The sequence below is a fragment of the Mobula hypostoma genome, chromosome 27, assembly GCF_963921235.1.
Source record: "Mobula hypostoma chromosome 27, sMobHyp1.1, whole genome shotgun sequence".
In the NCBI taxonomy this organism is placed as follows: Eukaryota; Metazoa; Chordata; class Chondrichthyes; order Myliobatiformes; family Myliobatidae; genus Mobula; species Mobula hypostoma.
Window position 1 is genome coordinate 6304025 of NC_086123.1, and position 18557 is coordinate 6322581.

The following is an 18557-nucleotide window of genomic DNA, read 5'->3' on the forward strand; positions in this document are numbered from 1 at the left end:
TTTTTCCATGAAAAACAATGTGCATTTTGTCTGTCTGCTTGTGAGTTTCCCCTCGGCTAAATGAACTTTCAATCCCCTATTCTGCTGCCTTCCTCCTCCAGCTGCGAGCCCACGCAGACTCGGTCCTGAAGCCCTCTGCTGCCTTTGTCCCAGTATTTACTCTGTGCTTCAGGTTGGCAGGGGGCATGTTCACCCATGCAGGAAGATGGGCAGGCTGCCACCATCCGAAAACAAAACAAGGCGTAGAGCTCATTACACAGATAATTCAAGTGTGGGCAGCGAAAGCTTCTTTGCCTTGTTGCTCAGCAACAGAGTCACTCCATGCAACCTCACTAAATCTGCTCTAACCCCACAATCTTCTTCTCTCTTCTCGGAACCTTGGGTCCAACTAAACAAGGTTCAGATGCAGTTATTACCCTGCATCCTTCAAGCTCCTAAACCATTGTGGCTAACTTAAGACCATAAGACATAAGAGCAGAATTAAGCCCTTTGCCCCATCGAGTCTGCACTGCTATTTCATTATCGCTGATTTATTATCTCTCTCAATGCCATTATCCTGCTTTCTTCCCATAACCTTCGACACCCTTACTAATCAAGAACCTATCAACCTCCTCTTTGTGCCAATGAAGTCCAGATTCACCTCCCTCTGGCTAAAGATACTGCTCCTCATCTCAGTTCTACATGAACGTCCCTCTGTTCTAAAGCTGTGCCCTCTGGTCCAAAGCCGACCCACTATCAGAAAAATCCTTTCCACATCCATTCTATTTTGGCCCTTCAATATTCAATAGGCTTCAGTGAGGTCCCCCATCATTCTTCTAAACTCCAGTGAGTACAGGCCCTCATACATTAACCCTTCCATTGCTGGAATAATTCTTGTTGAACCTCCTCTGGACCCCCTCTAATGACAGCACATCTTTTCTCAGATAAGGGCCCAAAACTACTCACAATACTCCAAGTGCGGACTGACCGATGCCTTATAAATCCGCAGCATTACATCCTTGCTTTTATATTTTCGTCCACTTGAAATAAATGTTAACATTGCATTTGCTTTCCTTCCCACCAACTCAATTTGCAAGTTAATTTTTAGGGAATCCTGCACAAGGACTCCCAAGTCCCATTGCACCTCTGATTTTTGAAGTTTCTTCCTGTTTGGAAAATAATCTATGCCTTTACTCCTTCAAGCAAAGTGCATGACCATACATTTCCCTAGATGATATTCCATCTGCCACTTCTTTGCCCATTCTCCTAATCTGTCTAAGTTGTTCTGCAGATTCTCTCCTTCATCAACACTAGCTCCCCCTTCACCTATCTTTGTATCTGTCACAATGGGGTGCTGGGAACGGACTCAAATGAAAGACACAGACACTGAGGTACAAGGAACAGGGCTTGACTAGAGTAGGGACGTGACAGGATTCAGACTAAGAGCAGGGACAAGAACGCAGACTTGGGCTACTTATATTCTAAGCCCCAAGATGGGAATCAGGTGCCTGTGATTAACTCAAACAAGGGACAGCTGGAAGACTGAGTCCATGGACTGGACCGTGAACTGGAATGCGGACTTCACGGACCGGACCATGACAGTACCGCACCTTCTACGGGAGCCTCCGGGCGACTGAAGAGGCTCTCCAGGACTATGGACAACTCGGGCGGGTGGATGGGAGGTTTCAGCACTAGGGAATCCTGGATGGCGAGAGTTCATCTCCAGTGTCTGTGTCGCTGGATCCATGATAGGCTGGTTCGTTCTGTCACAATGGGGTGCTGGAAACGGACCCAAATGTGAGACACAGACACTGAGGTACAAGGAACAGGGCTTGACTAGAGTAGGGACGTGGCAGGATTCAGACCAGGAGCAGGGACAAGAACGCAGACTTGGGCTACTTATATTCTAAGCCCCAAGATGGGAATCAGGTGCCTGTGATTAACTCAAACAAGGGACAGCTGGAAGACCCGGAGTCCTGAGTCCACGGACCGGACCATGACAGTATCATCTGCAAACTTGGCCACAAAGCCATCAATTCCGTTATCCAAATCATTGACATACAACATCCTAATATGGAACCCAGCGGAACATCACTGGTCTCTGGCAGCCAACCAGAAAAGCCCCCCTTATTCCCACTCCTTGCCTCCTTCCAGTCAGCCAATCTTCTATCCATGCTAATGTCTTTCCTGTGATACAATAGGATCTAATCTTGTTAAGCAGCCTTGTCTGTGGCATCTTGTCAAAGACCTTCTGAAAATCCAAGTAAACAACTTCCACAGACTCTCCTTTGTCTATCCTGCTTGTTGTGTCCTCAAATAATTCGAACAGATTTGTCAGGCAAGATTTTCCCTTAAGGAAACCATGCTGATTTTGGCTTACTTATCATGTGCCTCCAAGTACCCAAAACTTCATCCTTAATGATGGACTCCAACAACCTTCCAACCACTGAAGTCAGGCTAACTGGCCTATACTTTTTTTTCTGCTGCCCCCTCCCTTCTTAAAGAGTGGAATGACATTTGTAGTCCATCGGGTCCAGGTGACTTATCTGCCTTCAGACCTTCCAGCTTCCCAAACGCTTTGTTGCAACGCACATAGAAGTTGCTGGTGAACGCAGTAGGCCAGGTAGCATCTCTAGGAAGAGGTACAGTCGATGTTTTGGGCCGAGACCCTTCGTCAGGACTAACTGAAGGAAGAGCTAGTAAGAGATTTGAAAATGGGAGGGGGAAGGGGAGATCTGAAATGATAGGAGATGACAGGAGGGGGAGGAATGGAGTCAAGAGCTGGACAGTTGATTGGCAAAAGGGATATGAGAGGATCATGGGACTATTTATATACACACATTCTTTTTCTCTCTTTCCTTTTTCTGTCCCTCTCACTATACCCCTTGCCCATCCTCTGGGTTTTTTCCCCCCCTCCCCCCTTTCCTTCTCCCTGGGCCTCCTGTCCCATGATCCTCTCATATCCCTTTTGCCAATCACCTGTCCAGCTCTTGGCTCCATCCCTCCCCCTCCTGTCTTCTCCTATCATTTCAGATCTCCCCCTCCCACTTTCAAATCCCTTACTCACTCTTCCTTCAGTTAGTCCTGACGAAGGGTCTCGGCCTGAAACGTCGACTGTACCTCTTCCTATAGATGCTGCCTGGCCTGCTGCGTTCACCAGCAACTTTTATGTGCGTTGCTTGAAATTCCAGCATCTGCAGAATTCCTCGTGTTTGCAAACACTTTGTTCTTAGGTGTTAACCGAAGTAACTACACTACACTCACTTCTGCCACTGATACACTCGAATTTCTAGCATACCACTAGTGTCTTCCACAGTGAAGGCTGATGTAAAGTACTTATAAGTTCATCAGCCATTTCTTTATCCCCCGTTACTACCTCTCTGTCATAATTTTCCAGTCTCTCTTTTACTCTTTATATTTTTGAAAAATCTTTTGGTATCCTCTTTTATGATATTGGCTAGCTTACCCTTATAATTCATCTTTTCTCTCCTCAATGCTTTTTTAGTTTCCTTCAGTTGTTTTTTAAAAGCTTCCCTATCCTCCAACTTCCCACTATTTTTTTGCTGTATTATATGCTCTCTCTTTTCTTTTTATGCTGTTCTTGACTCCCCTTGTCAGCTACGGTTGCTTCATCCTGTGTTTAGAATACTTCTTCAACTTTGGGATGGATCAATCGCTGTAATACTGATATATCTGACTTTATCTTCTCTGTTTCAAAATTGCTGGGTGAATTCTGTCATATTAGGATCACTGCCTCCCAAAGGTTCCATTACCTTAAGCTCCCTAACCAAATCTGGTTCCCCTACTGGGCTCAACCTCAAGCTGTGCTAAAAAGCCATCTCACAGGCATTTGACAAGTTCTCCTCTTGGGATCCAGCACCAACCAGATTTCAAATCTGGCTGCATATTGAAGTCTCCCGTGATAATCGTAACATTACTCCTTTTACATGCCTACTATCTCCCGTCTTAATTTGTATCCTATATTCTGGCTACTGTTCGGAGACCTGTATATGATTCCCATCAGGGTCTTTTACCTTTGCAGTTTCTTAACTCTACCCACAAGGATTCTACATTTTCCGATCCTACGTCACCTCTTTCATAGTCATAGTCATAGTCATACTTTATTGATCCCGGGGGAAACTGGTTTTTGTTACAGATGCACCATAAATAATTAAGTAGTAATAAAACCATAAATAATTAAATAGTAATATGTAAATTATGCAGGAAATAAGTCCAGGACCAGCCTATTAGCTCAGGGTGTCTGACCCTCCAAGGGAGGAGTTGTAAAGTTTGATGGCCACAGGCAGGAATGACTTCCTATGACGCTCTGTGTTGCATCTCGGTGGAATAAGGATTTGATTTTATCTTTTACCTACAGAGCCACCCAACCCCTTTGCCTGTCTGCCTGTCCATACCATACAATGTGTATCCTGGGATATTAAGCTCCCAACTACGATCTTTCAGCCGTGACACAGTGACGCCCACAACGTTGTACCTGCCAGTCTCTAACTGCGCAACAAGATCATCTACCTTATTCTGTATACTGCATGCATTCAAATATAGCACCTTGAGTCCTATATTCATCACCCTTTTCAAATTTACCCCCATGTTACACTTCATTTCTTGCCAGTAAATGCAATTTTGCCCTATCATCAGCCTGTCCTTCCTCACAGTCTCACTACATGGTGTATCCACTTGTACACCAAATGCCCCATCTTTAGCCCTATCACTCCGGTTCCCATCCCCCTGCCAAATTAGTTTAAAGATCTCGCAAACCTGTCTGCTAGCATATTGATCCCCCTTGGGTTCTGATGTAACCCATTCTTTTTTGTAAAGGTCAGAGGAGATCTGAAACCTGCCCCTGCACCACATCTTCAGCCACTTGTTCATCTGCACGGTCATCCTATTCTTGGCCTGACTAACATGTAGCATTGGGAGTAACCCAGAGATTACTACCTTGGAGATCCTGTTCTTCAGCCTCTCTCTAACTCCCTATACTCACTGTGCAGCACCTCTTCCCTTTTTCTATCCATGTCATTTGTACCAACATGCACCACGACCTCCGGCGGCTCACCCTCACTCTTGAGAATATTCTGCAACCACCGTGAGATGTCCTTGAGCATAGCACCCGGGGAGGCAACACACCATCCCTGAGTCTCTTTTTTGCGGCCACAGAATCTCCTGTCCATCCCCTAACTATCGAATCTCCTATCACTATCGCACCACCTGACTTGACCCTTCCGTTCTGTGCCTCGGAGATGGTCACAGTACTACTGGACGGCTGCTCCTGCTGTCTGATAGGTGACTTCCCCCTACCCCAAATGGTATCCAAATGGGTATACTTTTTGCTGAGGGGAATGGGCACAGGGGAAACCTGCGCTCACTGCTTACTCCCCTTACTTCTCCTTCTGGTCACCCATCTACTACCTGAAACCTGCACTCTGGGTGTGAGCACCTCAGTTAAAGTCTCATCTACGAGGTTCTCAGCCTCTCGGGTGGCGCTGAGTACAGTCTGCTCCAGCTCTATTTTCTTGAATCTTGTCAGTCAGGAGCTGAAGTGGAGTGGACTTCCTGCAGAGGTAGTCATCAGGGAGTTCATTAGGTACTCTGCAATCTCACATTTTACAGGAGGAGCACTCCACTGATTTAACTATCAACCTGCCTACACTTTTTTATACCTTTGGCTCTAACTTTTTAAGCTTAACTTCTGCAATTAACTCCATGGACTCAGCGCCTTTAGCCTGTTCTCACCTAAGACTGCCCACTCCCTCAGTGGCTGCTCTGCTTGTAACTCCTTTCTTTTTATAAGACTCAGTCCCGATGAGGCTTGGAGCTTTCAAATGCTCCCATCCTGCAAGATGTAGCACTCTCATTTGCTGCTTCGAACAATGACTTGCTCCCAATGAGATCTGATGTTTTCAAATGGCTCCCGCCCTGCAAGATGTTGTTCTCATACTTGTTACATGGAATGGTGACTCACTCCCGACAAGTCTTAAAATTTTCAAACTTCACTCAGCTCAACTCTAAACTGATTTCAAAGACTATAGACTCAATGTCAAGGCCTCTTACAACTCATGTTCTCAGCATTATTTATTTACTTATTTTTCTTTGCGTATTTGTCCTATTTACACATTGGTTGTTAGTCTTTGTGTGTGGTTTTATATTGATTCTATTGCATTTCTCTGTTCTGCTACAAATGCCTGCAAGAAAATGAATCTCAGGACGGTACTCTATATGGTGACATACAATAAATTAATGTTGGTAATAAATTTACATCGAACTTTGAATCTGAGGAACAACCTTTAAACTCAGTTTCTTGATGTTTTAATCTCAGAGCATTGGAAATCAGACTCAGATACTGGAGCAAGTGATACTCTTAAACTGGTTATATAGTTTATGCTTGATGTGGTGGCAATTTTGCTTATGGGCAGAGACTGTTCACATCTCAGGTGTGAAGTTTACAACACAGTCTTCACTTATTAATGATACATACGCCGAAAATCCCCTGTGTATAAACATAGTAAATTGCTTGTGATAATGCAGTGATTCTGACTCTTTAATTATATTCCTATTGAGATTGGTGCTGACTGTCCTCAGAGGGGTGGCGATGCTGAGAATATTTTAACACTCACTCACATAACCAACGAGAGCACTTCTTACTGCCCTGGTGGGACATTTCCATCGCCAGATATCCTTGTACCCTCAAGAGTGAGAGAATCACTTTAATACCAATTAGCATTGTGCTTCAAGCAGTTTTAAGCACCAGACTTGCATTGACATGAAGCTGCATTAAATTTGCCTGCACTTGTTTCACAGAGCGTTTTATCCACCAGCAGAAAGAGGAGACTTTAATTTCAGGCACCTGGGCTAGACTTGTATTGATAGCACTCAAACCTGTCCTAAATGTCACATGATGCAGAGAATGATGATAAATTGTAAAATCTATTCTTTCAAACTTTAGAAAAAAGCACAAAGTAAATAGTCACTATCAAGCACCTGTTTGTTGCACATCTTGGATAAATCCGATCTTACACTTCCCATCAATTATTCACAGTACCTAATACTTTCTTTCAGGACAGAGATGAGGAGGAATTTCTTTAGCCAGAGGGTAGTGAATCTGTGGAATTCATTGCTGTGGAGGCCAAGTTATTGGGTATATTTAAAATGGATGTCGGTACGTATTTAAATAGTAAGGCCGTCAAAGGTTACAGGGGTAAGGCAGGAGAATGAGGTTGAGAGGGGAAAATAAACCAGCCACGATTGAATGATGGAGTAGACTTGATGGGCCGAATAGCCTAATTATGCTCCTGTATCTTGTGGCCTTATGGTAGAATACACATGCACACCTGGGACAATTCACAGTGGCCAATTAACCTAGACAGCACGCTTATCTTTAAGACCTTGGAGAAAACTGAAGAGCCCAGGAGAAGCCCACACAGATGCAGGGAGAATGTGTCAACACAGCATAGACAGCAGCTTAGATCAGGATTGAACCTGGCTGAGGAAGTGGCTCTGCCATCTGTGCCATCTGTGCCACTGTGCCACCTCAGAATTTATAGAGTAAATATGCATAATTCGTCATATACACCGGGAAAGCATTAGGTCCTTTTTTTAACATAAGCATCTGCTTCTGGTGCTTTCAAATCTTAAAGTTGGTAGGTTTTTGTTTGCTAAGGTTATGGGATACTGAGCTAGGAAGGAAAGGTAGAGTTGAGGTAGATACTTGGTGGAACAGGATTGAAGGCACCTGCATCCCTGTTCTCTTCTTTTTAAATCTTTTTATTGAATTAGTAAACAAAAGGTAAACCATGTAGACACTAATACACTGTTGCAATATAAATTTACAAGAGATATTAATACACAAAAAAAGTTAGTACAAACAGTGCAGTTTAGATATAAAATAACAAGGTAATATAATAGTATACTAATTTTCCATACATATCAATAAGGAGAAGCATCCCTGTTCTAATGCTTCAAGTTCAGGGACTTGATTCAAAAAAGCAACTGGGAGATAAGCAACACACACAAAATGCTGGAGGATCTCTTCAAGCCAGGCAGCGTCCATGGAAAAGAGTAAACTGCTGACATTTTGGGCCGAGACCCTTCTTCAGGGTCCTGATGCTGCCCGGCCTGCTGAGTTCCTCCAGCGTTCTGTGTGTGTGTGTGTGTAGCCCAGATTTCCGGCAGCAGCAAATTTTCTTTTGTTTGTGCTGAGAGATAACATGTGGCAAGTTGTACAACAGATTAGAAGGTGACCCATTCAAGATGAAAGTAATGATAAAATGATTCAATAGGGCAGGTGAAAAAGCAGCTACTTGCTCTGAAGGAGTAACTCAGAAGAAAGAAGGTCAAGTGTTACTACTGAAGCTGAAACAGTAATGAGTAAGAATATCAGACAGTCTTTCATTTAATTTGAACCCAAAATTCTCTCCTTCAAAAGACAATACCCACCGAATCAACTAAATATTTAAGATAAACATTCACAGATTACTGTTAATGTGACATAAGACAAAAGACCTTTGTAATTTTCCTGGCATCCCAGATACACCCCCCCTCAGATCCATACCCTCCAGTCTTCATCTTGCAGCCCAGTTGTTGTCTTTCCTTTTAATCCAAATCTGATTGCTGCTTTCTTCTGCTGCATTGGACAAGGACTTGATTGCTTGTTGGAGGGAGTGACCCCTCTCCCCCATCTTCTTCAATAGACTGGTCGTAGATGCAGCAATGAATCCCCTGCATCCCACTTCTACAGGGAAAATCTTGGCCTTCCAGCCATTCTGGGAAGCTTCAGTTGCCAGTTCAGAGTACTTGGTCTTTTTCCTCTCATAAGCTTCTTTGACACCATCTTCCCATAGTACTGTCAATTCCACAACATATGCCATCTTGGCTGTTGTAGACCACAGGACCATGTCTGGCCAGAGTATTGCAGCTGCAATGATTGGGGGAGTCCTGACGAAGGGTCTCGGCCCGAAACGTCGACTGTACCTCTTCCTAGAGATGCTGCCTGGCCTGCTGCGTTCACCAGCAACTTTAATGTGTGTTGTTTGAATTTCCAGCATCTGCAGATTTCCTTGTGTTTGCGTTTGTAATTTTAAAGTGTTCTGAGTTTGTTTTTTAGATAGGTGAGACCTTCATCCTTTGGGCATCATTTAGACCTTGTAAAATTCTCTTCCTTCTGCTCCTAGGCTTCTTCTGCAGTTAAGGATGCCTCTCTAAACCCTGAGATAACTAATGAGGCCAATCTGGGAACCATAAACTGTGAAAGAATTGATGGTTCCCAAATTGGCTTCATGGGGACAGGTAGAGGGTGGTTGGGTAGTTTATGAGTATGGGTTCCACTCTTGCCACTTATGTAGTCCCCTGTCAATTCCTGATACATGAATTTGAGGTTGTCATTGCAATCTAGAATAGTCTTTTTCTGAGCGGTAATGGTTCACAGATTCCCAGGAGTGTCTTGGGGTCTTGTGTTGCTTCAGGAACGCTTTGAGCACATCCTTGAATAGCTTTCTCTGTCCACCTTGTAACGCACTCCTTTGACAGAGCTTGGAATTGGTTGTCTGACATTAGGAAATGGGCCAATTGTGTGGTGTGGAACAAAGGAACAGATCAGTTTGTGATCAAATTTAGGAGTCAATAACTGGGTGAGAAAGGAGAGAAGAAGCGGTGTGCAATAATGTAAACTGCACATTACAACCAATCGCTTCTTATTTCCAGTAATTGCACAATTAAAAAGTATTTGGAGGAGACAACTGCACCCATGAATATATCCATGACGGGTGATCCTCTTAGTTTGGTAAATTAGATCTGAGAATTCTTGATCTACTAGGATGTGCTTCTCCTCTGTAGAACTAGATGAGGAAAATCATCGCTACTTGAGGTTCTTACTGTTATGTGAAGGAATGGCAATCACTTCATGAATTCTTGGCTCTTGTCTAAACAGAGGAGGCAGCTGAATGGAGAATTATGAATTAAAAAGACAAAATGTTGGAAATAATAAAAATAAAGAAAGAACTGAAGGTGGTTTTAATCTGAAATAAAATCAGAATATGTTGGAAAAATTGAGTAGGCCAAGGTGCCTCCATGGACACAGAAGGGATTAATTTTTTAGATCTGAAACCCTTAATCAGGCTGTAAAAGAAGGTAACCAAGCAGCGAAGGGGTAGGGAAAGAGATGGAAATATTCAGCAGGTCAGGCAGCATCTGTGCAGAGATAAGTAGTTTCAAGTCATGAACCTTAATCCTAGTGGAACAAGGAACTATAAAGAGATTTAATTATCTCCATGTTGAAGGTTGGTTACTGATTAACATGTTAGCATTTGGCTGATGCCTGTGTTTCTTTAACGTGTTGTTATCTTCAAGCACACTATTGGGTCTGCAAAAGTAGCAGGCAGGAGTCAATGCAATGTGTATTAATCACGAGTTAACAACTGTGTTAAAATAGTGCAGACAGAAATTTAACAAAAAAGTGTGAACTGGTATGATAAAAATAGCATGTGGAGCAAATTAAGTCCCCATGGGTGGTTATTTGGAGATGCAAAAGCAACTACTCCAAGACTTTCAATTTAGTTTGATGGAATTGGCTACATTTGAACCTCACACCTATGAAAATAAAAAATTGCATCATAACTATCGCCACTTCCTGCACACTATTTCCTTATTTCAAGGAGACAGCTTCTCAGTATCTGTAGAAACTGTAGAAATACCTGTCAGGTCAGGCAGCATCTGTGGAGAAATATTGGTTCAGGTCAATGGCTTGACTTTAGTGTTTCCTGAATTTGCTTCAGATTTTCAGCATCTGCACTATTCTGATCTTTTGAAACGCTTGGGGAATTTGATTCCTTGCTGGAGTTTACTGCAGTATTCTCGTCTGAGTGGCCATTAATATGCACGTGGGAGCCCTGGTTATGGACACTGAAGGTTACTTCACCATGTGGGGCATCACGGCTGAGTTCAGCCTTATATTAGGCCAATGTCCAAGCCCATTTTGAACACTGGACAAATGACCAGGAATAAGAAACCTGTATCAATTCTGCATCTTCAAGGCTTGAACGTTCCTGAGAGGATGCAACATTACTTAGTTACCTCCTTCTCAGACATTGTTTCTTCATATAATTTATGTGGTCATTTATAACATAGAGCCCAGGAGATCTCAGGATCTGAACAAAGATGGTCTTCTATATGACCTTGGTCTCAGCAGCATTTGATGACCACCACATGAGAAGACCTTCAAAGACTTACTAACTTAGATTTTGCACCTCCAAGTCGAAGTACCAACACCAAAGCCCAATAGTGTGGCAATGGGGTTACAAGCTGTTGATCCCATAGTTAACAGTAGAATCCACTGTACGTAAATAAGTATTTATTTGCTGTTGATGAGAACGTAGCCCACTTTTAGGTAGTGAAGATAGCAAAGGGTAGGAGAACGTTGTTTGGCCATAATTACTTGCATTGATATGGACTTCTGCTTGAGCTGGTTCAAGCTGACAGGAGGGTGACAGCAACTCAAATCACCACACGTTACAACGGTGGTGTGCAGGAGAGCGTCACTGACTTCCCAACACGTCGCACTTTGATGGTGTGCAGCAGCAGAAGACCACGAACGTACACCCAGTGGCCACTTTATTGGGCACAGGAGGTACTGCATAAAGTGGGCACAGAATGTAGGTACATGGTAATCTCTGGCCTCTTCCTACTCTGTAGGAAGCATAAGATGCAGAAGCAGAACAGACAGCAGTTATTCTAGCAACACACATCAAAGTTGCTGGTGAACGCAGCAGGCCAGGCAGCATCTCTAGGAAGAGGTACAGTCGACTTTCTGGGCCGAGACCCTTCGTCAGGACTAACTGAAAGAAGAGCTAGTCAGAGATTTGAAAGTGTGAGGGGGAGGGGGAGATCCAAAATGATAAGGAGAAGACAGGAGGGGGAGGGATGGAGCCAAGAGCTGGACAGGTGATTGGCAAAGGGGATATGAGAGGATCATGGGACAGGAGGTCCGGGGAGAAAGACGGGGGCGGGGGGGGGACTCAGAGGATGGGCAAGGGGTATAGTCAGAGGGACAGAGGGAGAAGAAAGGAGAGTGAGAGAAAGAATGTGTGTATATAAATAAATAACGGATGGGGTACGAGGGGGAGGTGGGGCATTAGCGGAAGTTAGAGAAGTCAATGTTCATGCCATCAGGTTGGAGGCTACCCAGACGGAATATAAGGTGTTGTTCCTCCAACCTGAGTGTGGCTTCATCTTTACAGTAGAGGAGGCCGTGGATAGACATGTCAGAATGGGAATGGGATGTGGAATTAAAATGTGTGGCCACTGGGAGATCCTGCTTTCTCTGGCGGACAGAGCGTAGGTGTTCAGCAAAATGATCTCCCAGTCTGCGTCGGGTCTCGCCAATATATAGAAGGCCACATCGGGAGCACCGGACGCAGTATATCACCCCAGCCGACTCACAGGTGAAGTGTCGCCTCACCTGGAAGGACTGTCTGGGGCCCTGAATGGTGGTAAGGGAGGAAGTGTAAGGGCATGTGTAGCACTTGTTCCGCTTTCTGTTCTGCACTGAGTCCGCCTCCTATTCTTTCAGATTCAGGTTTGGATTTATTTATCATGTATAATCAACATGTACAGTAAAATGCATTATTTGCACTAACAACTAAGGACGTGTTGGGGGTTGGCACAGATATTGGGAGTGCGGCTTTACAATTCCAGTGTCCCATGGATAAAGTGTCTGTGACACGAGACTCTCTCTACCTGTTTCTACTTGTTTGTTGCATATTTACCAGCAAAGCTTCTGGGGCAAGATAAAGAGCTAAGTGAAATGGAACATTCCTAATTCCTTTAGGGATTGCTATTTTAAACATTGCATTGAAACTTAATTAAATCAGAAAGTCCCGCATGCTCCTCGTCCGACCGACCAAGTCAGCAGGAAAGTCAAGCAAGTAGTAATTGTGTCCTATCTGAGATAAGTCATGCTTCTGAAAATAATTCTGCGGGCTGAAATGGAGCTGTCTTAAAAAAATTTAATGTAAATTGGATTTCGCCTTCTAAAGCAAAATAAATGACTTTATCTGTGCCAACAGTACTAGATCAGGTGTCTTTCAAAAGGGCTTACTCAGACAGTTTAACAAGGTTCTTTCTATGCCGCTTATAGAATGCTACACAGCAAATGGGGCCGACTACCGAGGCTGCCAGAACCAAACCTCAGACCACGGAGGAAAGCCCTGCTTGTATTGGAATGAAACCTTCCAGCACCCCTACAACACCCTCAAGTACCCAAATGGGGAAGGAGGCCTTGGGAATCATAACTATTGCAGGTAACAAACTCTCTGCGGTGAAATACTTTTTATCCTTTGAATCTGACTTTTTTTTTAAAAAACTGGTGTGGTTTCTTCAAAGAAGTAGGAACAAGAGCAGGTCATTCTGCACACTTCTCTGCCTTTCATTAGACTATCGTTGATTTGAATCTAAGCTCCATTTATCAAAATCAATCTATCGCTGCTTAGAACCTTTCAGTTGGCTTGTGACCTACGTAGGAAGTAGATTCCAGATTTCTGCTGGCTTTTATGTGATGAAGTGCCTTCTGGCATTACCCAGGATGTGATATTTTGTTAGCTTTAGTTTGGTGAGAGGTGAATAAAGTACAGATACATGTTTGAGATAAATAAAACTGAGTAGCTGCAGATGTTGGAAAGCATCTCTTAATCCTTTCTGTGTAGCGACAAAGGATTATGACTGGAACGTCTACATAAACATAGATGTTACTTACTTCAATCTGCAGCTCCCTTCTGGCTGGTGGACATGTATCAAGATTTTCTTTGGCCTCATGTAAATATGGGTGCTACATTGATAGACCTGAATGCAATGCAGGAAACTGGAGAATGGGGCATTGGAGGTTGGGGGCTTTTCAGGTGCTTTGCAACCTGGACAGTCGATTGGGCTATGCCATTCAAAGACCCTGCCCATCTCAGACACTCTCTTCTCACCTCTTCCATCGAGCAGAAGCTACAAACACCAGAAAGCATGTTCCAACAGGCTCAAGAACAGCTACTACCCTTCTGTTATAAAACTATTAAATGGTTCCCTAGTGTGATAAAATAGACTCCAGGCCTCACACTCCACCTCGATATGATCTTGCGCCTTATCGTTCACTTGCACTGCACTTTCTCTGAAGTTGTTACCCTCTATTTTGCTTTTATTTTGCCTTGTTCTATCTCAATGCACTGTGTAATGATTTGGTCTGCATGAACAGTACGCAAGACACGCTGTTCACTGTATCTTGGTACGTCTAATAATAAAAATCATACCCAGTTAAACATAGAACGTAGAACATAGGATAGTACAGCACAGTACAGGCCCTTCAGTCCACAATGTTGTGTCGACCCTCAAACCCTGCCTCCATTATAAGCCCCCACCTTAAATTCCTCCATATACCTGTCTAGTAGTCTCTAAACTTCACGAGTGTATCTGCCTCCACCACTGACTCAGGCAGTGCATTCCACGCACCAACCACTCTCTGAGTAAAAAACCTTCCTCTAATATCTCCCTTGATCTTCCCACCCCTTACCTTAAAGCCATGTCCTCTTGTATTGAGCAGTGGTGCCCTGGGGAAGAGGTGCTGGCTATCCACTCTATCTATTCCTCTTATTATCTTGTACACCTCTATCATGTCTCCTCTCATCCTCCTTCTCTCCAAAGAGTAAAGCCCTAGCTCCCTTAATCTCTGATCATAATGCATACTTTCTAAACCGGGCAGCATCCTGGTAAATCTCCTCTGTACCCTTTCCAATGCTTCCACATCCTTCCTATAGTGAGGTGATCACAACTGGACACAGTACTCCATGTGTGGCCTAACCAGTGTTTTATAGAGCTGCATCATTACATCGCGACTCTTAAACTCTATCCCTCGACTTATGAAAGCTAACACCCCATAAGCTTTCTTAACTACCCTATCCACCTGTGAGGCAACTTTCAGACATGTACCCAGAGATCCCTCTGCTCCTCCACACTACCAAGTATCCTGCCATTTACTTTGTACTCTGCCTTGGAGTTTGTCCTTCCAAAGTGTACCACCTCACACTTCTCCGGGTTGAACTCCATCTGCCACTTCTCAGCCCACTCCTGCATCCTATCAATGTCTCTCTGCAATCTTTGACAATCCTCTACACTACCTACAACACCAGAAACCTTTGTGTCATCTGCAAACTTGCCAACCCACCCTTCTACCCCCACATCCAGGTCGTTAATAAAAATCACGAAAAGTAGAGGTCCCAGAACAGATCCTTGTGGGACACCACTAGTCAGAATCCTCCAATCTAAGTGTACTCCCTCCACAACCACCCTCTGCCTTCTGCAGGCAAGCCAATTCTGAATCCACCTGGCCAAGCTTCCCTGGATCCCATGCCTTCTAACTTTCTGAATAAGCCTACCGTGTGGAACCTTGTCAAATGCCTTACTAAAATCCATATAGATCACATCCACTGCACTACCCTCATCTATATGCCTGGTCACCTCCTCAAAGAACTCTATCAGGCTTGTTAGACACGATCTGCCCTTCACAAAGCCATGCTGACTGTCCCTGATCAGACCATGATTCTCTAAATGCCTGTAGATCCCATCTCTAAGAATCTTTTCCAACAGCTTTCCCACCACAGACGTAAGGCTCACTGGTCTATAATTACCCGAACTATCCCTACTACCTTTTTTGAACAAGGGGACAACATTCGCCTCCCTCCAATCCTCTGGTACCATTCCCGTGGACAACGAGGACATAAAGATCCTAGCCAGAGGCTCAGCAATCTCTTCTCTCGCCTCGTGGAGCAGCCTGGGGAATATTCTGTCAGGCCCCGGGGACTTATCTGTCCTAATGTATCTTAACAACTCCAACTCCTCCTCTCCCTTAATATCAACATGCTCCAAAACATCAACCTCACCCATATTGTCCTCACCATCATCAAGTTCCCTCTCATTGGTGAATACCGAAGTGAAGTATTCATTGAGGACCTTGCTCACTTCCATAGCCTCCAGGCACATCTTCCCACCTTTATCTCTAATTGGTCCTACCTTCACTCCTGTCATCCTTTTTTTCTTCACATAATTGAAGAATGCCTTGGGGTTTTCCTTTACCCTACTCGCCAAGGCCTTCTCATGCCCCCTTCTTGCTTTTCTCAGCCCCTTCCTAAGCTCCTTTCTTGCTTCCCTATATTCCTCAATAGACCCATCTGATCCTCGCTTCCTAAACTTCATGTATGCTGCCTTCTTCCACCTGACTAGATTTTCCAGCTCACTTGTCACCCATGGTTCCTTCACCCTACCATTCTTTATCTTCCTTAACAGGACAAATTTATCCCTAATGTCCCGCAAGAGATCTCTAAACATCGACCACATGTCCATAGTACATTTCCCTGCAAAAACATCATCCCAATTCACACTCGCAAGTTCTAGCCTTATAGCCTCATAATTTGCCTTTCCCCAATTAAAAATTTTCCTGTCATCTCTGATTCTATCCTTTTCCATGATAATGCTAAAGGCCAGGGAGCGGTGGTCACTGTCCCCCAGATGCTCACCCACTGAGAGATCTGTGACCTGACCCGGTTCATTAGCTAGTACTAGATCTAGTATGGCATTCCCCCTGGTCGGCCTGTCCACATACTGTGACAGGAATCCGTCCTGGACACACTTAACAAACTCTGCCCCATCTAAACCCTTGGAACTAATCAGGAGCCAATCAATATTGGGGAAGTTAAAGTCACCCATGATAACAACCCCGTTATTTTTGCACCTTTCCAAAATCTGCCTCCCAATCTGCTCCTCTGTATCTCTGCTGCTACCAGGGGGCCTATAGAATACCCCCAGTAGAGTAACTGCTCCCTTCCTGTTCCTGACTTCCACCCATATTGACTCAAAAGAGGATCCCGCTACATTACCCACCCTTTCTGTAGCTGTAATAGTATCCCTGACCAGTAATGCCACCCTTCCTCCCCTTTTTCCACACTCTCTATCCCTTTTAAAGCACTGAAATCCAGGAATATTGAGAATCCATTCCTGCCCTGGTGCCAGCCAAGTCTCTATACTGGCCACTACATCATAATTCCATGTATGTATCCAAGCTCTCAGTTCATCACCTTTGTTCCTGATGCTTCTTGCATTGAGGCACACACATTTCAGCCCTTCTGCCTTACTGTCTTTACACTGTTTATTCTGCTTCTCTTTCCTCAAAGCCTCTCTACATGTTAGATCTGGCTTTACTCCATGAACTTCTTTCACTGCTCCATCGCTCTGGGTCCCATCTTCCTCGCAAATTAGTTTAAACCCTCCCAAACCATGCTAACAAACCTACCTGCAAGGATATTGCTCCCCCTCGAGTTCAGGTGCAACCCATCCAATCTGTACAGGTCCCACCTTCCCCAGAAGAGATCCCAATGATCTAAAAATGTAAAACCCTGCTCCCTGCACCAACTCCTCAGCCACACATTCAACTGCCATCTCCTCCAATTCTTACCATCACTGTCACGTAGCACTGGCAGCAATCCTGAGAACGCCACCCTTGAGGTCCTGTTCTTCAGCCTTCTGCCTAGTTCCCGAAACTCACACTTCAGGACCTCATCCCTCTTCCTGCTATGTCGTTGGTCCCAACATGTATCACGACTTCTGGTTGCTTTCCCTGTCGTACCAGGATGTCGTGCACCTGGTCAGAGACATCACAGACCCTGTCACCCGGGAGGCAAGAAACCAGGGGGGTGTCCTTCTCATGTCCACAAAATCTCCTGTCTGCTCCCCTGACTATAGAGTCTCCAATGACAACAGCTCTCCTCTTCTCCGTCCCACCCTTCTGCACCACAGGGTCAGACTCAGTGCCGGAGGCCCTGCCACCATGGCTCACACCTGGTCGGTCTTTCCCGCCAACAGTATCCAGGACGGTAAACTTATTATTCAGGGGAATGGCTACAGGGGTGCTCTGCACTACCTGTCTGCTCACCTTCGCTTTCCCCCCTCTGACTGTCACCCATCGACCTGCTTCCGATATCCTAGGTATGACTACCTCCCTGTAGCTCTCATCTATGACTGCCTCATTCTCCCTTATGAGTCAAAGGTCATCCAGCTGCTGCTCCAGATTCCTTACACGGTCTTCCAGATCGCCCAGCCGTATGCACTTCTGGCAAATGTGACTCTGCAGGAGAGGAGCGTTCCCCCAAGACTGCCATATCTCACATGAGAGGCACATCACTGTCTCAGGAGACATTGTAAAAACTAACTGCGAGCTAGCTTGCCCTCCGCCTCTTCTCGTCGAAGCCTCTCGAGTCAAAGCCTCAAAGCTCCACTCCTTCACTGGCATCTCACGTGCAGTTTGAGTTGATGGTAAGGAAGGCAAATGTAATGTGAGCATTAATTTCAAGAGGACCGGAACATGAAAGCAAGGATGTAATGCTGAGGCTGTATAAAGCATCAGTCAGGCTACACTTGGAGTATTGTGAGCAGATTTGGGCCCTTATCTAAGAAAGGATGTGCTGGCCGTGGAGAGGTTTCAGAGGAGATCTCAGAAATGAACAATTTAATATTTGAAGAGCTCTTGATGTCTCTGGGCTGTA

General features: G+C 44.6%; 1 protein-coding gene across 1 annotated transcript in view; it reads left to right on the forward strand.

Annotated features, from left to right (window-relative positions):
- kremen1 (kringle containing transmembrane protein 1) overlaps positions 1 to 18557 on the forward strand; it is a 225207-nt gene that overhangs the window by 46832 nt on the left and 159818 nt on the right. Inside the window, exon 2 of the mRNA XM_063034333.1 lies at positions 13124 to 13286. Within this exon, the coding sequence (XP_062890403.1) occupies positions 13124 to 13286 (163 nt within the window). The remainder of the gene's footprint in view (positions 1 to 13123; positions 13287 to 18557) is intronic.